Source organism: Nansenia antarctica (genome assembly GCF_963989245.1).
Source record: "Nansenia antarctica genome assembly, chromosome: 6".
Lineage (NCBI taxonomy): Eukaryota > Metazoa > Chordata > Actinopteri > Argentiniformes > Microstomatidae > Nansenia > Nansenia antarctica.
In genome coordinates, this window is record NC_137676.1 from 4848392 (window position 1) to 4871903 (window position 23512).

General features: G+C 43.5%; 1 protein-coding gene across 1 annotated transcript in view; it reads left to right on the forward strand.

The window, feature by feature from the left end:
* Positions 1-6327: 6327 nt before the first annotated feature.
* ajap1 (adherens junctions associated protein 1) overlaps positions 6328-23512 on the forward strand; it is a gene marked incomplete at both ends in the record, with an annotated part of 43782 nt that continues 26597 nt past the window's right edge. Inside the window, one exon of the mRNA XM_080533653.1 lies at positions 6328-6356. Within this exon, the coding sequence (XP_080389779.1) occupies positions 6328-6356 (29 nt within the window). The remainder of the gene's footprint in view (positions 6357-23512) is intronic.

Genomic DNA, 23512 nt, shown 5'->3' on the forward strand with positions numbered 1-23512 from the left:
AGGGAGAGAGGAGAGGGGGAGAGAGAGAGAGAGAGAGGGAGAAGAGAGAGGGGGGGAGAAAGAGAGAGAGGGGGGGGGGGAGAGAGAGGAGAGAGAGAGAGGAGAGAGAGAAGAGAGAGAGAAGAGAGAGAGGGAGAGAGAGAGAAAGCGAGAGAGGGAGAAAGATAGAGAGGAGAAGAGGGAGAGAGGGAGAGAGAGAGGGAGAGAGAGAGAGAGAGAGAGAGAGTGAGAGGAGAGAGAGGGGGGGAGAGGGGGAGAGAGAGAGTGAGGAGAGAAAGAGAGAGGAGAGAGAGCGAGCAGAGAGAGAGAGGGAGAAAGTGAGGAGAGAGAGGAGAGAGAGAGGGGGGAGGGGGACGGGGAGGGGGGGAGAGAGAGAGAGGAGAGAGAGGTAAGGAGAGAGGAGAGAGCGAGGAGAGAAAGAGAGAGAAAGAGAGAGAGGGGAGAGAGAGAGAGCGAGGAGAGAGAGGGGAGAGAGAGAGAGAGAGAGAGAAAGAGAGAGAGAGAGAAGGGTAGATGTAGCTGTGGATGCCAGGGCCTCAGTGGGGAGTGTCTAGTATCACAGAGACACACAGAATAGGATGGCAGGAGATCAATGGTGCTGGTTCATCCACACACTGTCTAATAGCTCTCCTGCCCAGCACACTCCCTCTCTCTCTCTCTCTCTCTCTCTCTCTCTCTCTCTCTCTCTCTCTCTCTCTCTCTCTCTCTCTCTCTCTCTCTCTCTCTCTCTCTCTCTCTCTCTCTCTCTCTCTCTCTCTCGTCTCTCTCTCTCTCTCTCTCACACACGCACGCAAATTAGTTCTCACACAAAGTAATACAACACAACACTACACACACACACACACACCCTCCTTTTGTCTCTCAGATCTCACAGGACCATAGAGGGGATAGCCTGAAGCAGAGCATTGAGATGTCGAGACAGGACTCAAAACCAATATTGCTATCTCCTCTCGTTCACCCTGAAACAACATTCTCAGGAAACGGCCGTGGCACTGCATATCATTCTTCATCGATTATGTTTGGACTACATATAACCTATCTCATTTTATATTGTATTAAAAAAATATATACAGATCTGTTGTGTAGGACTAGATGTTGATATCCCTCAATAGAGGGACCTATAGGCACCGATGAGACTCTAATGAGTGTTCTAATGAGCGATGGCATCCTTTGGGTTGTCAAGTGGGCGCCCTCCTTCATGAGTGTTTCACTGATAAGCCCACGACACCTCCAGAGGGTTCAGCAGTGAATCCCAGCGTCCCAGGTTCACTCCCTAGATGTACATATTATCATACACTGGTTGTCGTGTGCATGATTTAGCGATCGCATACATTTCTGATCGTCGTCACAAATTAACATTGTACAGCGGACTGGCTGGAGCTTTGATGGTCATAATGGCTGTGTGTAGTCATTCTGTAATTCCAAAGCATCTCTCTACAACTGTAACAGAAATAAATAAACAAAAAAAAGGGATGATCAAAGTCTGACCGTCCACTGAAAGCGAGCCAGGCAGAAGTTGGCAGGTTTACTCTGTTCTGAGGTGTATTAATAATTCAACGTTGGCCCAGAGAAAAAAAGTGCTGCCGATAAGCATGGAAGACTATCAATTTTTGTTACATCAAACAAATCAGCTATTGGCTTACTGTAGAGTCCACAGGTCATGTGCGGTCAAGAGCTGGGCATGACATGCATGTTAGCCGGTCTGACGGCTTGGCTAGCTGCCCAAAAAACAGCGGGAAGCAAAGTAGAGTAAATGTATAATGCGCTGGGCCACACTGGATCCCTCTACCTCAGCAGCGCGTGTGCGTTTCGTTTCGGCGGCCATGTAAACAGGTCAGAGCGGCCGCACAGCGTGAGACACGCGGCTCAAACGAGGCTGTCGTCTGGCTTCTTCTCCGAACCTGTTAACACGAGCGCCGAAATTAAACGCACACGCGTGTGGACAGCTGTAATGCTCTCATTTAGGAAGGAAGAGATGGGAAAAAAAACACCCTGGCAAACAAATTATTATACGAGTATAATCTCTTCACTAATAAACACACAATGGCGACATTGACATACAGTATTTGTCATATCCAGGACGTATTCCTATACAAGTATATTTGTTGAATATACAGTGTTACGTCTAGAGGGTGTAGGGGTAGCCGAAACACAAAAAAGGTGTATGAACCCAGCATACAACTTTATCTAAAGTGCAAATGTGACATTTGTGCCAAGTCAGGATAAAGAGATCGCGTTATGTTTAATATTCCTGTGAAACTCCCAACCAAGATATTCCGTAGCTAGATCCCTTATGAAGCTTTCTGTAGTGCAGAGTGGAGAGTCCCCCAACAGTATAACAAGTGCAACGTAACCCATTCATCATAATACTGGCACGCTTGCCTGTTCCCCAGGCCTCCTCTTTTAATGGGGAAGTCGTGGCGTATAACACCAATCAGTAAGTAACCATTATTCAGTAAGACGTCTCATATAAAAGAATACGAAAAACCGTACTTTGGGTAGATAGAAAGGTCATCCTTGTGACTCCTGAAAATAAATTAAGCCTTGACTTTACTCAGATTATTTCATTTGTATTAGCACTTTGCTTTCGAGAAATTGCTAACAAAGTGAGTAAAAAACAAAGCAATTCTTAGGGTAAACATTGCTCGACCACCTCCAGCATATACAGTAGAGAATACACTCTTATTGACCACATTTGACCTCGATGGGGTTGAGAGATGCCCAACATTGTTTTTTTGGAAAGTTGTAACATGGTTATTGCTTGGCAAAGATGCCCCAAGATGCCCCTTACAGGTGTGAAACATTTAACACAAAGGTAAAGTTGTATAACTGAATCTCACAGTTTCCAATGTAGCTAATGGCAAAGTAAACTCTTTGGAACACAATCCCTGAGCAATATCATGCAGTATACTCTTCTCTGAAATACCGGAAAACTCTCTACCTTATCTTTCCAGAGACTTAGCCTCAGCACTTAGCCTTAGGCGGCGGTAGCCTAGAGGTTAGAGAGGCCGGCTATCAACAATCCCCCTCGCTGGCTCGATCCCCGCCTCAGGAGGGAGCTGCATGTGAGCTGGTGACTGGAGGGTTGCTGGCATCATATCTAAGGTGCCTAGCACTGCCGCTGTGCCCTTGAGCAAGGCACTTAACCCCTAATTGCTCCAGGGGCGCTGTCTATAGCTGACCCTGTGTGCCTAGAGCAAAAAAGACATTTCGCTGTACTCTGTGCAATGACAGAAAGGTTGAATCTAATCTAATCAAGGCACACTTTCTTTCATTCAGCAAAAAGTAGTGGGCACAAAAGCTGTTCTAAGGCACTGGATCCAGCTATGCAGATGCACTGTAGTGGCCACAAATCCCTTATCTTTCGCGAGGCGTTAATGACTTACACAACAGCTGTTTCACCAGGACCAGTTTGGGTTCATGATTCCTTCATGTGAACCAGAACCACCCACTGTCTGACTGACGCACAGCAACCTGTGAATATCTCTGAGGTAAAACAGCATATGCATGCACGCGCTCACACACACACACACACACACACACACACGCACACGCACACGCACACGCACACGCACACGCACACGCACTCACACACACACACACACACACACACACACACACACACAGGGGAGCCAATGAAGACAGAGAAAGAGAGAGAGGGAGGAGGGCGAGAGAGAGAGTGAGGGGGGGAGAGAGAGTGTGAGGGGGAGAGAGAGATGACAATCTCCATCTGCTGGAGAGTCACTAACGTTTACTCCACTTGGATCTGTGCATCTGTACCCCAGAATTCATCTGTACCCCTGAATGCAGTAATGAGGGTATTGTACAGAGTATGTTTTAATGCAGTAATAAACGTTACATGGGCTGATCATGTCTATGGAACCTTTGAATAATTACAATTCATTGGAAGCAGCATTGACTACTACTACTACTACTACTACTACTACTACTACTACTACTACTACTACTACTACTACTACTACTACTACTACTACTACTACTACTACTACTACTACTACTACTACTACTACTACTACTACTACTACTACTACTACTACTACTACTACTACTACTACTACTACTACTACTACTACTACTACTACTACTACTACTACTACTACTACTACTACTACTACTACTACTATTACTACTACTACTACTACTAACTTTTATTTGTATAGCACTTTTCCTGCAAACCTTGCAGCTCAAAGTGCTTTGACAGTGCTTTGACAATGCTTTGACAACTATGTTAGATCTATGCTGATCAATGCAATGCAAAGTTCTCTGGTGTTATGTTCAATCTTTTTGTTGTTGTTGCTGTTATGTATGTTGATGTTTTCCTCCTTTGTTATATGTTCTGTGATGTCATTTTCCTTTGTTATTATGTTTTTATGATGACTTATATGTATATGTTCTGTGCGGACCCCTGGAAGAGTATCTGATGGCGAAACCTAATAAATCAAATCAAATCAAAACATGTTGGTTTCTCCTATTAGGCACATTCGTGTTTTCTGCACTCACAACAGAAAACGTTCTGACATGTTACGCCAGTGATGCATGTGAATCTCAATGGTTCACCCTCATTGAGGGTCCCTCAAACATAACACAAATACTGCAGGTACAGTCATATGTTCTTTGTGCAAATCGCAGTGGCGAAAAAGGTTGAGATTTCAACAGCTGAGCGCACCTGTCTGACACATTGACCCCCGGTGTACCAGAAAGCCTGCAATTGTTTCCGTCTCACGCAAGAGCTGAGCTAAGATAGGAAATGTTAGAATAGATAGGAAATGTTAGAATAGGTATATAGCATAGAGTACAGCACAGTGTTTTATTTGTATAGTATAGTATAGTGGATAGTGTACATAGCCTTTATTTATGTAAACCAGCTCTTTTCCCTTCTTGTTTTTAGTCTTTTTTCCAAGCACCAGGGGAGCCCCCTCCCAAATTTCGTTGTATGGTACCTGTACTATATCAATGACAATAAAGACCATTCATTCATTCAGCTTGTCATAGATAAGGTTTTCACGTGGTTACCTCAGTGTGTTGAGTCTAATGTGATGGCGGGGGGTGCGCGGCACCTCGAACATCTTGTGGTACAGGTGTGCAAATAGACGCGGCCGGGGCGAGACCTGAGTGACGACTCTCGAGTTTGTTGCATGTGGTTCGCAATGGCTGCGTTCGTAAAATTCGCTCTGGAATCTGATCAACACTCGTGGAATGCCTCTTGTCCAATCACATGACTTGCTCCCTTGATGACGTTGAACCCAGTGTGCGCTCCGGCGTTCTGCGAGCGAATTTACGAACGCACCCGATATCACATTATTGTACTTTAAAATGACGTCACGGCAGTGTCAGCCGAAAAAGGGACCAGCGGGTTTGTTAGTCAGTCTGCGAGAGGCACGGAGACAGGAAGATCCAGCGCCGGGTGTGAGAATAACATTGCACTCTCTCTCTCTTCAAATGCCTAGTGCTTATTCCCCCCTATAGCCTACCGCTCACCCCTACAGTAGCCTATATACATCTGGCGCTCTGCAAACTCGCTCATCCGAGAGAACAACCGTACTCTTAACCTAGTCTATTTCTAATGTATGTCTTCTTCCCCCCCCCCCATTTGAACCTATATTCACATTAATTCTCCAAAAGATGTGCGTAATGGGGAATTTTGGCCAACGGTGAACGTGAACCGGCGCTTTTCGAAATTCTTCGGCGCATCTTTTCGGGGTTTTTGACTTAAAGATGTAACGACCCACGCTGGGCACCTTTCTTTCTCTGATGTGTCTCGTCGCTCCACCTGTCAATACCGTAGAAAAGTGCGTGGTCATTTTCAGCGCTCCATGACTGAGGATGCCGACGAATCACCTTGCCTCTCCTCCTCCCGTGTTCTTTTTCCACCGCTTTTTGACTTTCTAGTGGAGTAAACCCGATGATTTGTCTAAAGACAAAGTTTGACCGACACAAGTGGTCAGAGGACACCTTTTAGAAGCCATCCAGACAGTAAGACCACCTGTCCACGGTCCCCGCGCGCCCTCATCCACTCCGCCTGGTTTTAAAAGGAAGATCATTTGCCAAGACAAAGTAGCCTCTTTTTTTTTGCATTTCCAAAGGCTTCGGTGGTTGTTATATAGCAGGATTGACAGCATATTTGGAGTAATTTTTATGTTGGCTATGTTGAAGGATATAGCCGTAGAATGTGTGCGTTAATAATGACATTGGGAGTAAGATTCGTCACTTGAGTGTAATTGAGCCGCTGTCGACTTTAGTGGAAACATCCTCACATCTAAATGGGAGGATACCTGGAGGACTGACTCGGGATTTTTGGTCGAGAAAATGTGGATAAAACGGTGTATTGCACGCAGGTAAGAATGTATTTAGACTCTATCCATCCTATGTAATTAGCGGTCTTTAAGTTAGGGTCAGTGGGAATGCATCGTGCCATTGTTTGAGTCAGGATCTCCTCCGTGTTTCACATTTTGCATAACGCCCAATTCGACAAAATGCTGCCTTTTCTATCTACTGTACTGGAGAGTTATGAGCGTCTGTTTGGAATAAGGCTGTATTGGGTGTTTTGGTATCTGGCTACCTTGGCAATATTACTTTGATTAGCCAATCTTCCACTGTCACAACGTTTATCATTGTGTACATCGAGTTATGTCTGGGTACATGTTTAGTGCACCATGTCATGATGGTCATGAATCGCATGAAGATTCATTTTTTCCAGCTTTTTTGTTTTTGTTGAAGAAACTGAATACAACTTTCACATACTGCACACTGGGGGTCGCCAAACGTACACGTTGACGCACGACATGTCTGGCGCCCAGACAGAAAGCTTTGTATATCTCTCCTGCGCTCTCTCTCTCACTCTCTGTCTCACCCCCCCCCCCCTATCTCTCTCGCTGTCTCTCTCTCTCTCTGTCTCTGTCTCTCTCTCTCTCTCTCACTCCCCCCCTCTATCTCTCTCTCGCTGTCTCTCTCTCTCTCTCTCTCTCCCTCTCCCTCTCTCCTCTCTCTCTAGCTGTCTCCCTCACTCTCTCTCTCTCCCTCCCTCCCTCTCCCTCTCTGTATCTCCCTCTCCCTCTCTCCTCTCTCTCTAGCTGTCTCCCTCTCTCTCTCCCTCCCTCCCTCCCCCTCTCTGTATCTCCCTCTCCCTCTCTCCTCTCTCTCTAGCTGTCTCCCTCTCTCTCTCTCCCTCCCTCCCTCTCCCTCTCTGTATCTCTCTCACACACAAACACATACATACAGTATGAAAATGTAAACAAAATGTACCTGTTACAAAATACCCTACTTCAACCTTTGAAATGGGTGACTTTACTTGGCAGAGGACTTTGTGATTTTTGATACAGATGTTCATATGATCTGTTCAATTTGCATAGGACTCTCATTAATTAGCCTAGATGGTTTTAAGTTTGAGATGGCAGCATTTGTCACCATATCAGATTCTATGAAGTTTGTTCCGGTGGCTGACTACAATCGCCGGTAAATGTTAACAAAAGCCTAATGACATCGACCGGAGCAGAGTGCCCCACCTTCACAGCTGCTCTTGTATGCCGTTAACTAACCAATCTTCCTCTAACTATGCACCTCATATAAGATATGAACAGAAAGGAAATGGCTCTGAATAGAAGAGATCCATCTGCCACCACCTGCAGTAACAGTATGATTTCATGCCGACAGGGATTTCCAAAATCACTAAACATTTTCCACAATGTCGATCAATAATTCTGGACAATAATATTGCCTTCAGAGTTGAATAGTAATATGTGTTGGATACAGCGGCTGAACTAGACATGAAATTCCACCAAACTTCTTCTGTCATTTCCCTGACCTGACCAACCAGTCCAGAGAAGCAGATGTGGAGATGAGTTGTTCCACACCCTCATTTCCTTAATGTGTTCTAAAGTGCGTTTCATTGTCGTCGTACAGCGTAAGCAACGGGGCTTACTGATAACAGTTTAATGATACCTCCCTGTGCTGTATGTGGGTGGTGTATGTGTGTTCCCGGGTAAGAACCGCTGACTGTGTTTGTTAAGGACCGAGTATACAGATGTATTAGGAGCTTCTGTTGAGTTAAACCTCTGGAGAGGTTTGATATCACTGTGTTTTAATGGAGTACAATGCAATGGGGAGTATGAATAGAAGCAGCCACTGTGATGGAATGTGAATAGCAGTGACGAGGACGAAACGTGTGTCTTATCTATGCCTGAATGAAATGAATGAATGAATGAATGGTCTTTATTGTCATTGATATAGTACAGGTACCAAACAACCACATTTGGGAGGGGGGGCTCCCCTGGTGCTAGGAAAGAAAAAAAAAAAGAAGGGAAAGGAGCTGGTTTACATAAATAAAGGCTATGTACACTATCCACTGTACTATACTGTACAAATAAAACACTGTGCTGTACTCTATGCTATGCTATACCTATTCTAACATTTCCTATTCTCTGCAACCTTATGTACCCTAGGGTTGTCATATTGCACATAGTGTTATTGCACATTCATTTAAAGTGTCGCAGTTTGCAGGCTTGAAATGTACACATTTGTGCCTCAGCACTACACCTGATTTCAATCCAGCAGCTGCCATCAATCCGTCCAGACTGTCCAGGGCCCAGAACCTAGGTCTTACATACATACTAGCCCAATAAGAAACCTTGAATCTCTTTTTAGCCAAAATAATGTCGTCCACACTCAAAATCAGAATCACAATTGCTTTTATTGCGTCCAATGTACAGGTACACAAGAGTACAATTCTTTGCCAATGTTGAAGAACCGAAGCCAAATAATTTTACTGTTGTGTACCTCTTGTACATTGGATGTAGTAAAAGCAATTCTTCCTTCCTCCACACTTTTCGTTTTTGTTTTTCCAGGCGTAGATTCCCACAGCTGTGACGCAATTCTGCCTCATCTGCCTCATCCCATAATAGGAGAATCACGATAGCTTTTATTTCATCCAATGTACAGGTACACAAGAGTACAATTCTTTGCCAATGTTGAAGAAGCGAAGCCAAAGAATTTGACTCTGGTGTACCTCCGTACATTGGATGTAGTAAAAAAGCAATTGTGATTCTGATTTTGAGTGTGGACCAGCGAAGTTATTTCGGTCGACACAGACACCTGTTCTGAGTGCAGTGGTCACACAAGCTTTCAGCAGATACAGCGATACCTCCGCTCACCACTGTTATTTACTCAGGGTTCCCGCTCTGGTCTTAAAAAGCCTTTAAGTCTAAAATCCAGCAATCCAATTTATAAGGCCTAAAAAGGTCCGTCTGTACAGCAGTGAAATCCCTGATTTCATCACCTCGAGATTGACAAAAAGCTATCATTATGGTGTCGCGGATAGGTCTAAAATGATATTCAAAGAGGTCTAGAAAAGGTCTTAAATTCGACTTGTTGAAACTTGTAGGAACCCTGTTTACTGTAGTTTAGTATAATGTAAATGAAGCATTTTGTACTTCTGTAAAAACAAACAATCCACCAGCGATCAGATGTATTCAGGCAAGACGGCGTCCTATATCTCAGTTTCTTTTGGTGTCACGCTGTGAAATCTAGTTAGTTTTTCAGTTTCAAATCAGTGTATTGATTAAATTCATCTTAAAAGGTATACCCATCATGATCAAAGAAGAATGTTCCTGTGATACGCTTTCAAAGAACTAGCTACACAGGAATCTAGGTTTTGATCTAAAAGGGGTATTGGTACGTACACAGACACTATTCAACACCCAACTTTCAATGCAATCATGGTACGAGCTCGTTAAAACAAAGTCTAGGCTTAAACTGCCTGAGCACTCCACCGTGTATTGACTAACCAAGCATGAAATCATTACTCATTATGTGAGTATAATTAGAATGATGTTTCTTATAAGACGATAAAAACATGACTCCTTAAACAGAATAGAACGGATGTGGTAGGAAAGCACATCTACATCCACCTATCGTATGTATGTGAATATCCACCTATCGTATGTATGTGGATACTGTATGCTCAAGACCTGTTACTAACCCTGCTTTATAGAACATAGGCTCGTTGTGAGCAGTCATAGATTTACCCACAACTCAAAGTAGACATTATTCCTTTACCTCCCAGGCCCACCCTAGGGACCTTAATGCATAGTGTGTGGGAGTGCCCCGGAGATATTGATATTATTTCTCCACAAAGCGGCCTCTCCACAGGTTTGTTCTAGCTTAAGATGTCCCTCGCTGCTACCTCTTTCTCTCTCTGTAATTGTATAGAATAATAGTGTTAGTATGGCTGGGTAGCCTTAACCTATAGGGACTATCATGTTCCTCGGCATGATCGCTCTCGCATGGACGTCGGACCGTTTCAGTCCCCCCCCCGTCCCCCCACGGTGAGCTGTCATGGCGCTAAAGGTAGATGTCATCAGACAACCAGAGAGAGAAACCCACCCGTGAAACATCATCAGCAGGTCTGGGGGGGATTGGTCAGTGGGTCTTTCTTCCATCTGGGTTGATTAAATTAAGGCCTTATAAATATTTGATACTCCAAAAAATAAAAAAACACAATACACGGAAAGCCAATTATACATGGACCTAACATTAAGATGGCTGACAAACGTGGGGTTTGGAGAATTAGCATAAGACGGTTGTTTACAACAGGTGCACGGGAATGACGGCTTAATTGGACCTGAGGCTGTCATGATTAGCATATTTTCTCCTAAGCATTCCCGATTGCAATTATGTGTTTTTAAGTGTGCAGAAAAGCCTATTGGCATGTTACATACATACATACATACATACATACATACATACATACATACAGGCCTAGCATGGCTTATAGGATGTAGAGGACCTTATTAAAGATTAGAATATCTTAGATGGATACTTCAACAACCATGCCTAGACGCGATGAAATGTAATTTCATGAGAAAACAACCCGGCGCATGTGTAAAACACGTGATACTCTATGTAAGTGTGATTTTAAGTAGTAGTCGTTTTTTGCCACAGTGTGAAGCAGACGCATTATAGCCTAAGCGTCCATCAGATGTTCAGACACCAGCAATTTTGGTGCCATCTTAATAGGCTTTATGAGTGTTATTAACTGGGCCTCTCTGGAGTGTGATTAACCTAATTTGCGGTGAAATAGGCTGTGTTGCATCTCCCAAGCTCCCGTACACTCAGGAGAGAGTATGTGTGTGTGTGTGTGTGTGTGTGTGTGTGTGTGTTGTGTGTTGTGTGTGTGTGCTTACTAACACCCTGCACTCAGCAGTCTGTTAAGCCCTAGAGAGCAGAGAGAGGTGGTCCTCCCTGTGATACACAGCTACAGAAGACAGACACGGACAGGCATTGCCTGCTCTGACCATACTATTAACACCTCTCTGCAGAATATGTGTCTGGTTACTTGACCCTACTGCACATGGGGCCAGCCACAACATTAGAACGGGAATACAAAATGGATCTGAGTTGATCTGATAATATGTTGGCAATCAATTGGAAACCCCCCCCCCCCGAGAATGGTGAATGCCCTTGACTGGTATTACAGGATTTTTTCCATTTAGGGACCATTTTAGTGACAGTCAAACTGGTGGGAATCGATGGGGTGAGATAAGGGATGCTTTCCTTGGCTTGCTGGTTTTGGTCTGTTGACATTTTGGTATTTGAGGTGACACCAACAGCTTGGGTATAATCAGGATGACATGGTGAAATTAATAAATCCAAAATAAATAGTCACCACTGTCGAGTGGTTATTAGGTCACACTCCTATAGATGCAGATGTGCAAAAATCAAGCTAATTTCGATTTCATCGTTTTTCTGTCTAACAGATGTCCTGTATATTTAAAAGACACACTCTGACTATAAGCCAGGTGCCAGTGTTAAGAAGCTTAATACTTAAGCTTCTCACAGACAATTATACTACTGAAAGACAAACACAAGCAAACAATGTTTCCCGTTGAAAACATGGTCTTGGTTCAAAATGTGGTCTCAGTTGTAGTCATAAACATAAATTCTAGTGCCAAAATCTAAAAGAAAAGTATAAAAATGATACCTTTGGACAAACCCAATATTTTAATCAATTTCATATTTTTGAGGAGGAGAGAAATCAAGAAGGAATCGGCAAGGGAAGCCCTTCTTTATGTGACTAACAAATGATTATGGTAAAATCCATCCAATAACTGTGGACCTTTCTGTAGGAAAGAGTAAGACCATCCCAAAGGCAATTAATGATATGCTTTCCATTATGCTATGCTTTCATTTCCATTATGCTTTTCATTATGCTATGCTTTCATTTTCATTATGCTTTTCATTATGCTATGCTTTTCATTTACTCGCTGATTAAAACACTGTAGTGTAGTCTGGGGTATTAAGTCATTGTTTCAGTACAAAGCGATCGCTGGCTTACATTAAGCAATCTGTGCTCGGAGTTTCAATCAAAGTGAATCTTTAACAACCCGATCTTTTAAAACATAATCTTGTTGCCTGCTTTTGGGGTGTCAACTTCAAATATTTGTATCCTTCCACCCAAACTCTTCATTCCTTCCATGCAATCGAAAATAAAAGGTAAATGGTAAATGGACTGCACTTACGTATATAGCGCCTTATTCCAAAGTGCTTTACAACGGCCTCTCATTCACCCATTCACACACACATTCACACACCAACGGCGGCAAGCTACCATGCAAGGCGCCGGCCCGCTCATGGTGAGCAATTTGGGGTTCGGTGTCTTGCCCAAGGACACCTCGACATGTGGCCAGCCGGGGTTCAAACCGCTGATCTGCCGACCTTGCGATCTTTAGGCGCCGGCTCTACCTCCTGAGCCACAGCCGCCCCAAAACAAATGGAAAATGAAAGCACACCACTTCTCGAACCCAACTGTGGCGACTGCAGAGAAGAGCTTGATTGGGAACTTGATTACGCAATCAACTGAAGCACATCCATCCCACAGGATAGAGCTGAGCCAGTGAGAGAGGACAGCAGAGCTCATACTTGCTTCATGTAGTGTTGGATCGTTACCGCCTCTACAAAGGATCACATTTAATCTGGCACGGCCTGCCCACTAAACGGCCTGCTCCAGGTAGGACGATCGCTTCTCAGTGACCCGCCTTTTTAATGTTATTTTATTCCAAAATTGCCGGTCGAGAGAGGACGCTGGCATTGCTTGTTTTCGCCGCTTTTCGCCGCCCGAAATCTAGATATACTTGCAGGATACAGAGTAGATTGTCCTACAAAGACACTTAGATTTCTTAGGTTTCTTTTTATTTTACTACTCGATCTTTTCAGTTTGTAAAGCGTCTTTGAGTGTCTAGAAAAGCGCCATATAAGTCTAATGTATTATTATTATTATTATTATTAAAAACACCTCCTAAATGAATGAACAGCAATTTTTTGAGAATTGTCTTTTTTTCCCCCTTCTTTTCTTCCCTTCTGTGTCATCCAGCTCCATTATAACAGAGAGAGTTGAGAGAGGACAACCTTGACACTAGTGAGAGGGGCTAAGTCAATTGGAGCTTTGTCCTGTTAGTCCAATCAGGAGGTTCCAGGTTCCAGGTTCCAGCCTCCACCCTCCACCCATGCTCCTTAGCATCCTGCTTATCTTGCTGAGCATGTGGGTCATGTACACACTAGTGGAGGACAATGTGCAGGGGGAGTAATTAATAGGATGTTGAAATGCCCTTGGCTGTTGCATTCTGGGTCCTCCACACTTTTCGTTTTGTTTTTCCAGGCGTAGATTCCCACAGCTGTGACGCAATTCTGCCTCATCCGCCCATAATAGCAGCTGCTGCTTGGCCTCACAGGCATACTGCGTGCGTGCGTGTGTGTGTGTGTGTGTGTGTGTGTGTGTGTGTGTGTGTGTGTGTGTGTGTAGGCGTGCGTGTGCGAGACTGTTTGTGTGTTGCGGGGTTTACATTTAAAGCTTTCATCTCAGAACCTTGAGCAAGTTATTGAAACTACAATATTAACCACCCAGAGGCCTGCACTGAGGCAACCAGAACATTCTATAGAGCTCGCTGTGGTGATTTACTACCAAATCGTTTTTTCTTTTTTTTACTGAGAAACCACAAGACGCCGGTACTCTCCTCAGTGACTGCTGCTGCACACCTTGAAGCTCGTTTTTTCCAAAGCCACTCAACCACACGCTGGAAACCCACACTCTGGAAGGCGGAACCACACTCGATGTGAAAACAATGTCTCGTCGCCTAAAAATAGTTCCAGATAACAGTACAGTATTTGATTTATGATTTCAAAATGTCTTTGCGATACGATTTGAGAGATAAATGGAGGTAGTTTATATTGTGGTCTCCTTTTTCCTTTAAGAGAAAAGGTCACAGCGAGATACTATCACTATGACAACGCTGCACGGCAACTCCATTCTCCAACATACTCTAACTGACATAATTCATACTTCTGGAAAAGTAACCGTGATTCACTATGCTAAGTTCTTTAATTGTCCAACATTGGGCGGGACAAACATAATATGTTATGGGAGATAGTTGGATATTAGAATGACCTGATTTTTCTTTTACCATGAGCAGACTTTCTCATCTCTGGTCCTGGGATCCACTGTGTCGACAGCTATTCATCACAACCAAATCTCATCGACTCCAAATGAACAAGATCTACTAATATTTCCTCAGTTAGGCCTATATCTCCTATGTGCCTTTCAGCGAACTTGCTGCCCTTCAAGACACTGTACAACTTGCAACTATTTCACAAGGAAATGTGTAAATATGTAGAATGACAAGAAGTCCTTGACAAAAGACTCAAAGTTACAAATTGGACCTTTAACCAAGCACCTATTCTAGACGGTAACGACCTGGTGTTCAGCCAGCAGTGGAGAAATCCAGCAAGCACACTGGGTCGTCAAAATCGACCTAGAGAGACACTGCTGGAGAGACACTGCTGGAGAGACACTGCTGGAGAGACACTGCTGGAGAGACACTGCTGGAGAGGGGCGATGTGCGTTTCCACGGTGTGCGATGTGTGTTTCCGTCTCTTGGCTGGTGGCATTAGCTACCGCAGCTGTGTGTGTGCGCGTGCGTGTGTGTGCGTGTGTGTGGTGTGTGCGTGTGTGTGTGGTGTGTGCGTGTGTGTGTGTGTATGCGTGCGTGCGTGTGTGTGCATGCGTGTGTGTGTGTGTGCGTGTGTATGCGTGCGTGCGTGTGTGTGTGTGTGTGTGTGCGTGCGTGTGTGTGCATGCGTGTGTGTGTGTGTGCGCGTGTGTGTGTGTGTGAGGACATGCTGGGTTCTGTTTGCCCTATCGCTTACTCTTAAGAGCTTGAGCACACAGTCCTCTTCAGTTCCAACAAAGGCCCACTTGCAAATTCAACAGGCTCAAATGGACTCTCAATGGGTTCTTAGATGTTCCTTTTATGGGCCATGAGGTTTAAACCGAATTACCAAGAGTCCATGAAAAGCAAATATCCAACAAAATGGGATTCCTTGAGCAAGCAAAACCAGCCATTGAAAACCAAACCCTAACAGTATTCGTTTGTTGACCAGCAATTGAATAGACACTGAGGAGAAGGGTACAGTTTCAAAGGCTAATTCTCATGTCAAGGAACAGCTAATGTGCATGATTATACTGTACCGAGATTATACAATGACAAACCATTATGCTCTAATCTACTTCAGCTGGGCTCTGTCGAGGCACAATGATGTTGCACCTGTACATAATCAATTAGAGAATAATTCAATTGGACCAACACTTACAAATGCATGTTAACAATTAATCTACAAATGGATAAACAGAACTACGACCCACTCTTATCTAATGCAAGATGGTGGGACTCCCTTTTCTAGACTTTTCCTCTCTCCAACCACCTTTCCTCTGTGGGCACCCCCCCCCCCCCCTCCATGACCCTGATGGTCCTTTAGGGGTCAGGGCCAGGTACGTTTTGTCTACAATGAAATGAAACGAAACTGCAGAGCTATGTTCTGAATGACAATGGAGCCCAAAAAAAAAAATCAAACAAAATGGATTTTGAGAAAAGAACTATAGACAACTTTGCTAACGATGCATTTTTTTTTGAAGAACTGCCACAATGTGACATTTACTTCAGGGGCTTACAGGAGAGATAAGCAATGCACTGATGTGTTAAAAGAAGACTAATGTTTCCCTGGCTTTGATAATACGCAGGCAGACGGCTTGGCGGCAATTGTCATATTTGATATTATGCTAATAAGGAATGAGGCACTTTTATATCTTGTATCTAATACTACTCAGTATTCCAGGACTAGCGGAGGCTCCGCATTTACTCATCGCCTAAAGTGTGATATAATACAGGCTTTTTTTTGTTGATAAGTCGACTGTATTAAAGAATAATGGGCTTGAGAAAAAATATATACTTATCTTTTCTCTTTTTTTCTCTTTTTTCTTCTTCTTTTCACTGTCATAGTTTTGCCCAGTTAAGTTAAATATAACAGACGTTTGTTGTTCTCCGTCTCTCAAGAACCACAGGGCTGTCGAGCGATAAGCCGGGTGAATTTTAAACGTAATAATGGAAGCGGCCTTGTATCCTCATCATTCATACATATCCAATGCGGCGGCATTCATCACCGTTTCTTAGAGTTTCCTCACAGTATTTTTGTATACACACTGACATATTCAATTTACCTTATCGTTAGCCATTCATTGAGTTTATTGGACTGGAAAGCCCTGCTGCCATACGTTTCATTTAAATAACACATTTTCCGTTGGAATCCAGCATTGTAACGACTGGCTATATATCTTTGGCAAACGATAGTTGGGTGTTTTTTCCCCAGACATCACGCATGATTAGCTCAATTGTGTATGGGCTTCTTCACCGGAGATGAACTGGTTTCTTCAGTGGAGATGAACTTCAATTCAATGCATTAAGCTCTTGAGAGACACACAATATGCATTAGACTGTAACCATTAGCATCATTCCATCAATCTTAATTTAGTATAATACACACCGTTCTCTCTAGCGGACTCAAGTAGTTCATCTTGCCCCTACTACTATTCACAGAGGTGGGTGTATGGTTGGGTGGGTTAGGGCTATGGTTGGGTGCTACTGTAAGTGGGATCATTGGGACAACCCCAGGGTGCTAAGTGGGATGCTTGGAACAACTGTACCCTAACATACACCATTTAGCTGAACAACCGTACCTTTAACTCTAACCCTAACCGTTTTCAATTTCCACTTCAATGGGCTGAGACACCGTCACCAGGAATCCGACTAAGCATTTATGGATAATAATAAGATGGCCTTTTATGTGAAGAATATTGCTGTGGATCTTCAGAAACGCTTTGAGCATAATGACTCCAGCTCCGAACCGTGTTCAAGGAGCAGTCTCGACACTTAAGTAGTCGAGAGCTGTGTCTTTCTCGCAGCAGGTTGATGCTATATGCCATTTGATATTATTTGTTCATTCGTATTTCTCATTTCATCTTATTTGTCAATGTCAAAGAAAGGAATTATTTTCCATACTTGTTACAGAAAACGATCTTAGCTCTGTTTTTTTTCTAATGATGTTAGACGTGTGTTATAAAGTAAGTCTATAACATATAGATATTTGGAAAGGATACTGTGGAAATGCTGTTTACTTGAGTGGCGCACCCTAGTATCGGCCACATAACCATCCTCCCACACACACCCAGACAGAGTTGGGGCTTCTCGAAACAACAAACCTGCCACTGTCAATCAAAAAGAGAAAAAAAACAACAACTTTAAACTAAAATGTACAAGCAGATCTGAGGCAATGTTTTATTCTCTGAAGGCTACGGATCACAGTTAGCCCGAGCTCTCCCTTTGAATGCTTCTCCAGTGGAACCATCACTCACTGCTTCAAAGTTCTGATGTGGTGGTGGTGGTGGGGGGAGGGGGAGGGGGAGGAGAGAGGGGGAGGGGGGGAGGAAGATGGATCAGTGAGGGAGACAGCTCCTTTAATGTAGCGCATTCACTTCAGCACACTGCAAAGAAGGGGGTTGATGTGGCTGGGCAATGTGTACGAAGACGTCACAAGGACAAAGACATTTCAAGGCTTCTTGAAATCTCGCTGTAATTTCCTGTGTTTTTTCTTTTCTTTTCAGTGAGCCGAGTCATTTCAGTCCAGTCGTGTGGAGGCTCAGCTGCTTAAGACTACGTATCTCGGCTTTAAAGTGCATCTCTGCTTGGCCTCTCCTTGAAAACAGAGATTATTCTGGGTCAGGCTGTATTAAAGCTGTACGCACGGCGCCTTCATGGGGAAGGGCAGAGGACTGTTCTCATGATGCCCTTGTTCTTCCATCACCCCCCTCAACAAAGAGAAACCCATGAGATGACCTGTTCTCTTTCTTATCTCCAACGGGGGTCAAACTCATTTCCCTACCGTGTCTGAAGCCAATAGAGTGCAATTACCAATGTACATTAAAAACAGGCTGATTGATGCTGTTGAATATACAACCACTTACAAGTTGCAAGTTGTGGGTTTATTTACGCCTCAGACCCTATTCATTATGGAGTAATTGCAGTCTTATTCCACTTGTGTGTTTATCTATTTTTTTTGTTTTGTTCACAGACAGTTTAGTCCTGGGGGGGATTGAATGCAATGTTCAACTCCCAACAGGGAGTCTGTACATTCCGCCAATATGAACAACATTCAACATCAACAGGTCGAGTCAGTTGTCTCGATACAATAACGTACACGACGCCGCGTGACGATGCCGATTGAAAAAGCGAGTTCATCGGTCTCCGTCGACGGGAACCTTTAACGATGCAGCTGTCATCCGAACAACAACACTATTCTGCCTTCCTGAGCAGTGCGCTGACACGTGGCGTTTTTGGGGTTATGCACCGACAACGCTGTCAGTTCCTACGCCTCTTTCTGTTCCCGCATCAAAACAAAAGCAGTATAACCTGGTCGTTCTCCCCCCTGCTTTTGCAGCTATGAATAGAACCCTGACCCCCACCCCCTCTCTCTCTCTCTCTCTCTGCTCTCCTCTTACCTATACTCACTGGACCATTGTTGTAATTTGATGAAGCAGTCAAATGTCCCTGGGCTGACAGCCAGTGGGTCCAATCTCCATTTCTAGCCTGCACTGCCCCCCCCCCACCCCCCCCCGTGAGTCAGATGAAAGGGATGTGTCCTTGTTCCATGGCCTGGATGTGATCACACAGTTTCCTCCCCCACCCCCCACCCCCCAAACCCCCCAGGTGAGGCTGGACTGCCAGACCACTGTTCAAGAGCTCTCAGTCTCTCAGTCTCAGTCTCTCTCTCTCTCTCTCTCTCTCTCTCTCTCTCTCTCTCTCTCTCTCTCTCTCTCTCTCTCTCTCTCTCCCTCTCCCTCTCTCAAGGTAATGCAGATGCAAACCCATCCCTCCACACCTCCCCTTTACCTGTTCTCCTTTCCTTCTGCCTCTTTCTGTTTCCCCCCCCCCCCCCACCACCACACTCTTCTATTTTAAGTATGTTATCCCCCATGCGGAATGGCTGCATTTGGCGCTGGCAGTTTGGAGGGAGAGGACAGGTATAATGAATGGATAGGTATTTATTGAGTTGGACCACTGCCGAACAGAGCTACAGCTTTACACTCAAGATGACTCTCAATGCTTTTCAATACGGTGCATGACCTGGTTCTTAGTGGCGTGAATCTAAGTGTAGTGCACGCACACACGCACACGCACACGCCTCCTCAAGGCCTTGGAAAGCAACGACAATGCTGTGTATTCCCACGAAACCCTATTGAAAGCTGCCTTTTCATCCAATTTTGCTAAAAATAACAGCATTATGTCAAGAATGCATACACAGGCATAGAATGACAGAGGTCGTAGTATTCAACAGCATTTCCCATTATCTTTCAGCCAACTGGATGATGATGATCCTGTTACATAAATCACTATTCTGTAAGTGAGAAGTTGTTGAATATATTATATTTTATATTTGTTGGAATGTGACATTATCTGAGAAAATGGTAAATGGTTTGCCAGCTTCACCTAGGTTCTAACCTTGTAAGAGGAGGACCGTGATAAAATTGTGAAATCCATCAGAGCAATGTAAAATTGGGTATCAAATGAAAGCGAAGAGGTGATGGGAAAACTCTGCAATGTCAAGCAAACCGAAGCCTACGAATTTGACTCTCTTACACTTGTGTAACGTGACGTAACAATACAACTTGAAATGGAGTCAGAAATACATCATAAAAATGGGGATAAGCAAAGGCCTTGACTTCCTGGTTAATCTAACCAAAAACCCACGTACGTGCAAGATGTTTTCAAATGTCTCTGTCTCATGAGGAGCGAGGATAATGAAAATTACTGCTTTGGTGCCCTTGAGCAAGGCACGTAACGCCTAATTGCTTCCCGGGGGCGCCGAACTACGGCTGTAAATCACATAGAACACTCAAATATGGAGTACAAGTAACTTCCATTTAGAGTTACAAAAAGGACATCGTTGAGATGCGTCTTCTTCATGAAAGTGAATGTTCCCTGGCAAGTTCTGTCTGGTGTCCCTGAGACAGACGGGTTCTTAGCATCCTTCCCACACCAGTTGCAGAAGGTTGTTCATTTTTCACCAGTGTGATATCTAGACAACCAAGAGCGCATGTTGCTGAGAGTGGGGGGAAGGTGAGTGAATTTGCCAGCGAATGTGGGCGGATATCATCTTCTGCTTCTGTCCTATATAGGTTGTTATCATTAAGCATCACAATAGGCTCTGCAGTGCCGAACCCACACGCTGCACCTTGATATCTAATCAATGACAAATTAGGTTAAATCAACTGGAAGTTTATGCAGTCGATCTGTCAGACAAGTCATATAGTCGCCGTGTGTTTTTAGTGATAACAACCAGGCACGTTGGAAGAGGGGGTGTGGCCACAGCTCTGTAAAATGTGTAAAACGACCGTAAAATCATTGTTTGCATGTCATGTTTGCATCTTCTATGAACTAATGGCATGGCAGATTATTTATAGAGCACATATTCATAAAAAAATAATGTAAGCTCATAGTGCTTTACAAAACATGCAATAAAATAACTATTAAAAAGTAAAAAAAATAAAATAATAATAATTAAAACCGAACAAAAGAAGTGAGGTACAATTTAAACTGTTCAGGTTGAAAATCATGACATCTGATGGAATTAATTAAATTAACTAATTCAATTATCTAATTAAATTAAGAACTTTACTGTTCCAGGAGAGGAGGGGGATGACTCGAATTGTATCTCTCTAATGGCTAGATAAATTGTCACGCTTTTGTTTGTTGATGGGAAACGATTTGAGCTTGTTGTAAGCCAAGCTCAAGCATGCACACACAGAAGATTAATCCAAATGTGACAGTGATTTTTTTCAACAACGTTGACATTTACATTTATTTTAATTTATATTTTTCAGAATAAAGGTCAGAACATTTTGATTGGTTGTAAGCATCTTTGTCATCATTGCCTCTAGTGGTTGTTTTGTGATGAGGTGAATAACATGAAATAAAACTTACTAGTGCCATCGCGGTACTCAAGCTATTATGACAGCTAACACCTCGCTTTTTCTGCAGACATATTTTTAGGTAAATGTATCTTAAGTTGGACTTTTGGGGAAAGTTACATTAAAAAAACAGAGAGATTTTTTTGTAATTCCGTTACCGAACTTTGAAACTGCACAGCCCACTTTTCTTCCTCTTTTTTTTAATCTGTTGGAATTGTGAGAAGTAGCCGTTGTGCCTAGATTTGTATAGTTTGTTCAACTTTGCTACCGAGGGTTCTTGTTTGAAAGTGAAACATTTAATCCCAGGGTCATTCTGTTACCCTGCTGTTAGCACCAAAGCCACCAGTCATAGAAAACTTATTTCACAGGCCAGTCTTGGAGCAGCCGCTGAGATAAGTGAGGAAAGTACTAACTATTAACCTGTCAGTGCACTTAGGCCTATATCTAGACAGCCAGTTATGTGGCCATGAAATGAACTGTTCCAGTCAGGGCATTGTGGAACTTTAATGCAATCTTTTTTTTTTTTACAGTTAGCAAATGTCAGAAAAGTATCATGCAATTTACTTGCTTTGACCTCTGCTTTCATATTAGTTACTTATGGTAAAATACAAGACATTCCAAATATGGTAGATGAGATGGGCCTGTGTTTGTGAAAAGGTGTGAAATAATAATAATAAACTTTATTTGTATAGCACCTTTTTAAAAACAATGTCACAAAGTGCTTTACACATGTGCAGATTTAAAAGGAGGAAAATACTGATCTTGCTAGCCTAATATCTTCAGGCAGGTCGTTCCAGAGTCTAGCCCCTAATGGCAAAGGCACGGTCGTTTCAGAGACTAGCCCCCTAATAGCAAAGGCAGCAGTCAGCTTTTGTTTTCAGTCTAGACTCCTTTTAGTGGCCAGATTGTGTATAGACGAGAATAGAAATCGGAGTACAATGCGAGCTCGTCCCTCTGGTGAGGAGGTCAGCTGGATCCTGAACACAATCAGGCCACAAAGCGAAACACACTGTGACTTCTGCGTGTCTACATAGTCCTGTACACTGCAAAAAGTCAATCTAAGCAAGATGAACTATCTTAAATCAAGGGATTGTGTGCTTGTTTTTTGTCTGACGGAACTAGTTTTAAGGTATCTCTTACTTGTTTTAAGAAAACCTTGGAAAGCAAAATGTTCCTGTTCTGTTGGCAGATAATTCTGCTTATTATAAGTAATATTCCCCCCATTTTATTGCTTTTTTTTCTTGTTTTTGAGAGCTGACTTTTTTTTTTTGCAGTGTACAGTTAGTTGTATGTGATCATCTTATATGGGACGACAGAAGTCAGATTTTAAGTGTCAAGTGTCGGCTTAATCATCCTTAATCATCCTCAAGGTCTTTAATTATCCCCAGATCGGGTGAACATTCATATTTCAAGGATATACTGGAGCGCCATCCTCTTCAAAATGCTAATGCGACCCTGGCTTGGAAATGTATACAGACCGATCTCAACTGAACCGCCCACAGTAGAAACGAAATTGCTTATATTGTAGCACTACCTTGCATATCTTTCCCTAGTGATTCGACCAAGGGTTCCATTTTTAGAACTGTGTAGGAGAAAGTGGGATTCGGAATTGATCGTCATATAGTACTGTAACACGGTGCATCAATCGTTAAGACACTTTGAATAGAGAGCATTAAGTTATTGTACACCTCTGAAAACTGTTAACAAAAGCTTAAACCACGACACCCGTCCTAGGGCAGTAAATCACAGAGAGAGGAAGAGGCTCTGATTCAGTCTAAACTCCCTCCTGGGCCTCACAGCGCCTGGCATCGTACCTGCTTTTTTAGAGAGTCACCTTCACCAAAGCACCTTTCAATGGCTGTGTGTCGGGAAGAAAATTATGTGTACTCAGTGGAGAGGGGTTGTCGAGGGCATGCTGATAAAACGTCTATTGATGGAGGCGCGGAGCTCGAGGGGGTGGGAGGAGGGGAGGAGGGGGGTTGAACTAGATTGTATAAGGCATGCCTTTCTCACCTCCCTCTGGTACAGACCCTTGTATCTGCTAAGGCCTTTTTTTCTGTAAACTCGACCAAAAAAAAAAAGATTCTAATTAAGACCTTGCAATCAACAGCCAATTACAGCGCTGGTAATGGTACCAGATGAAGAGAG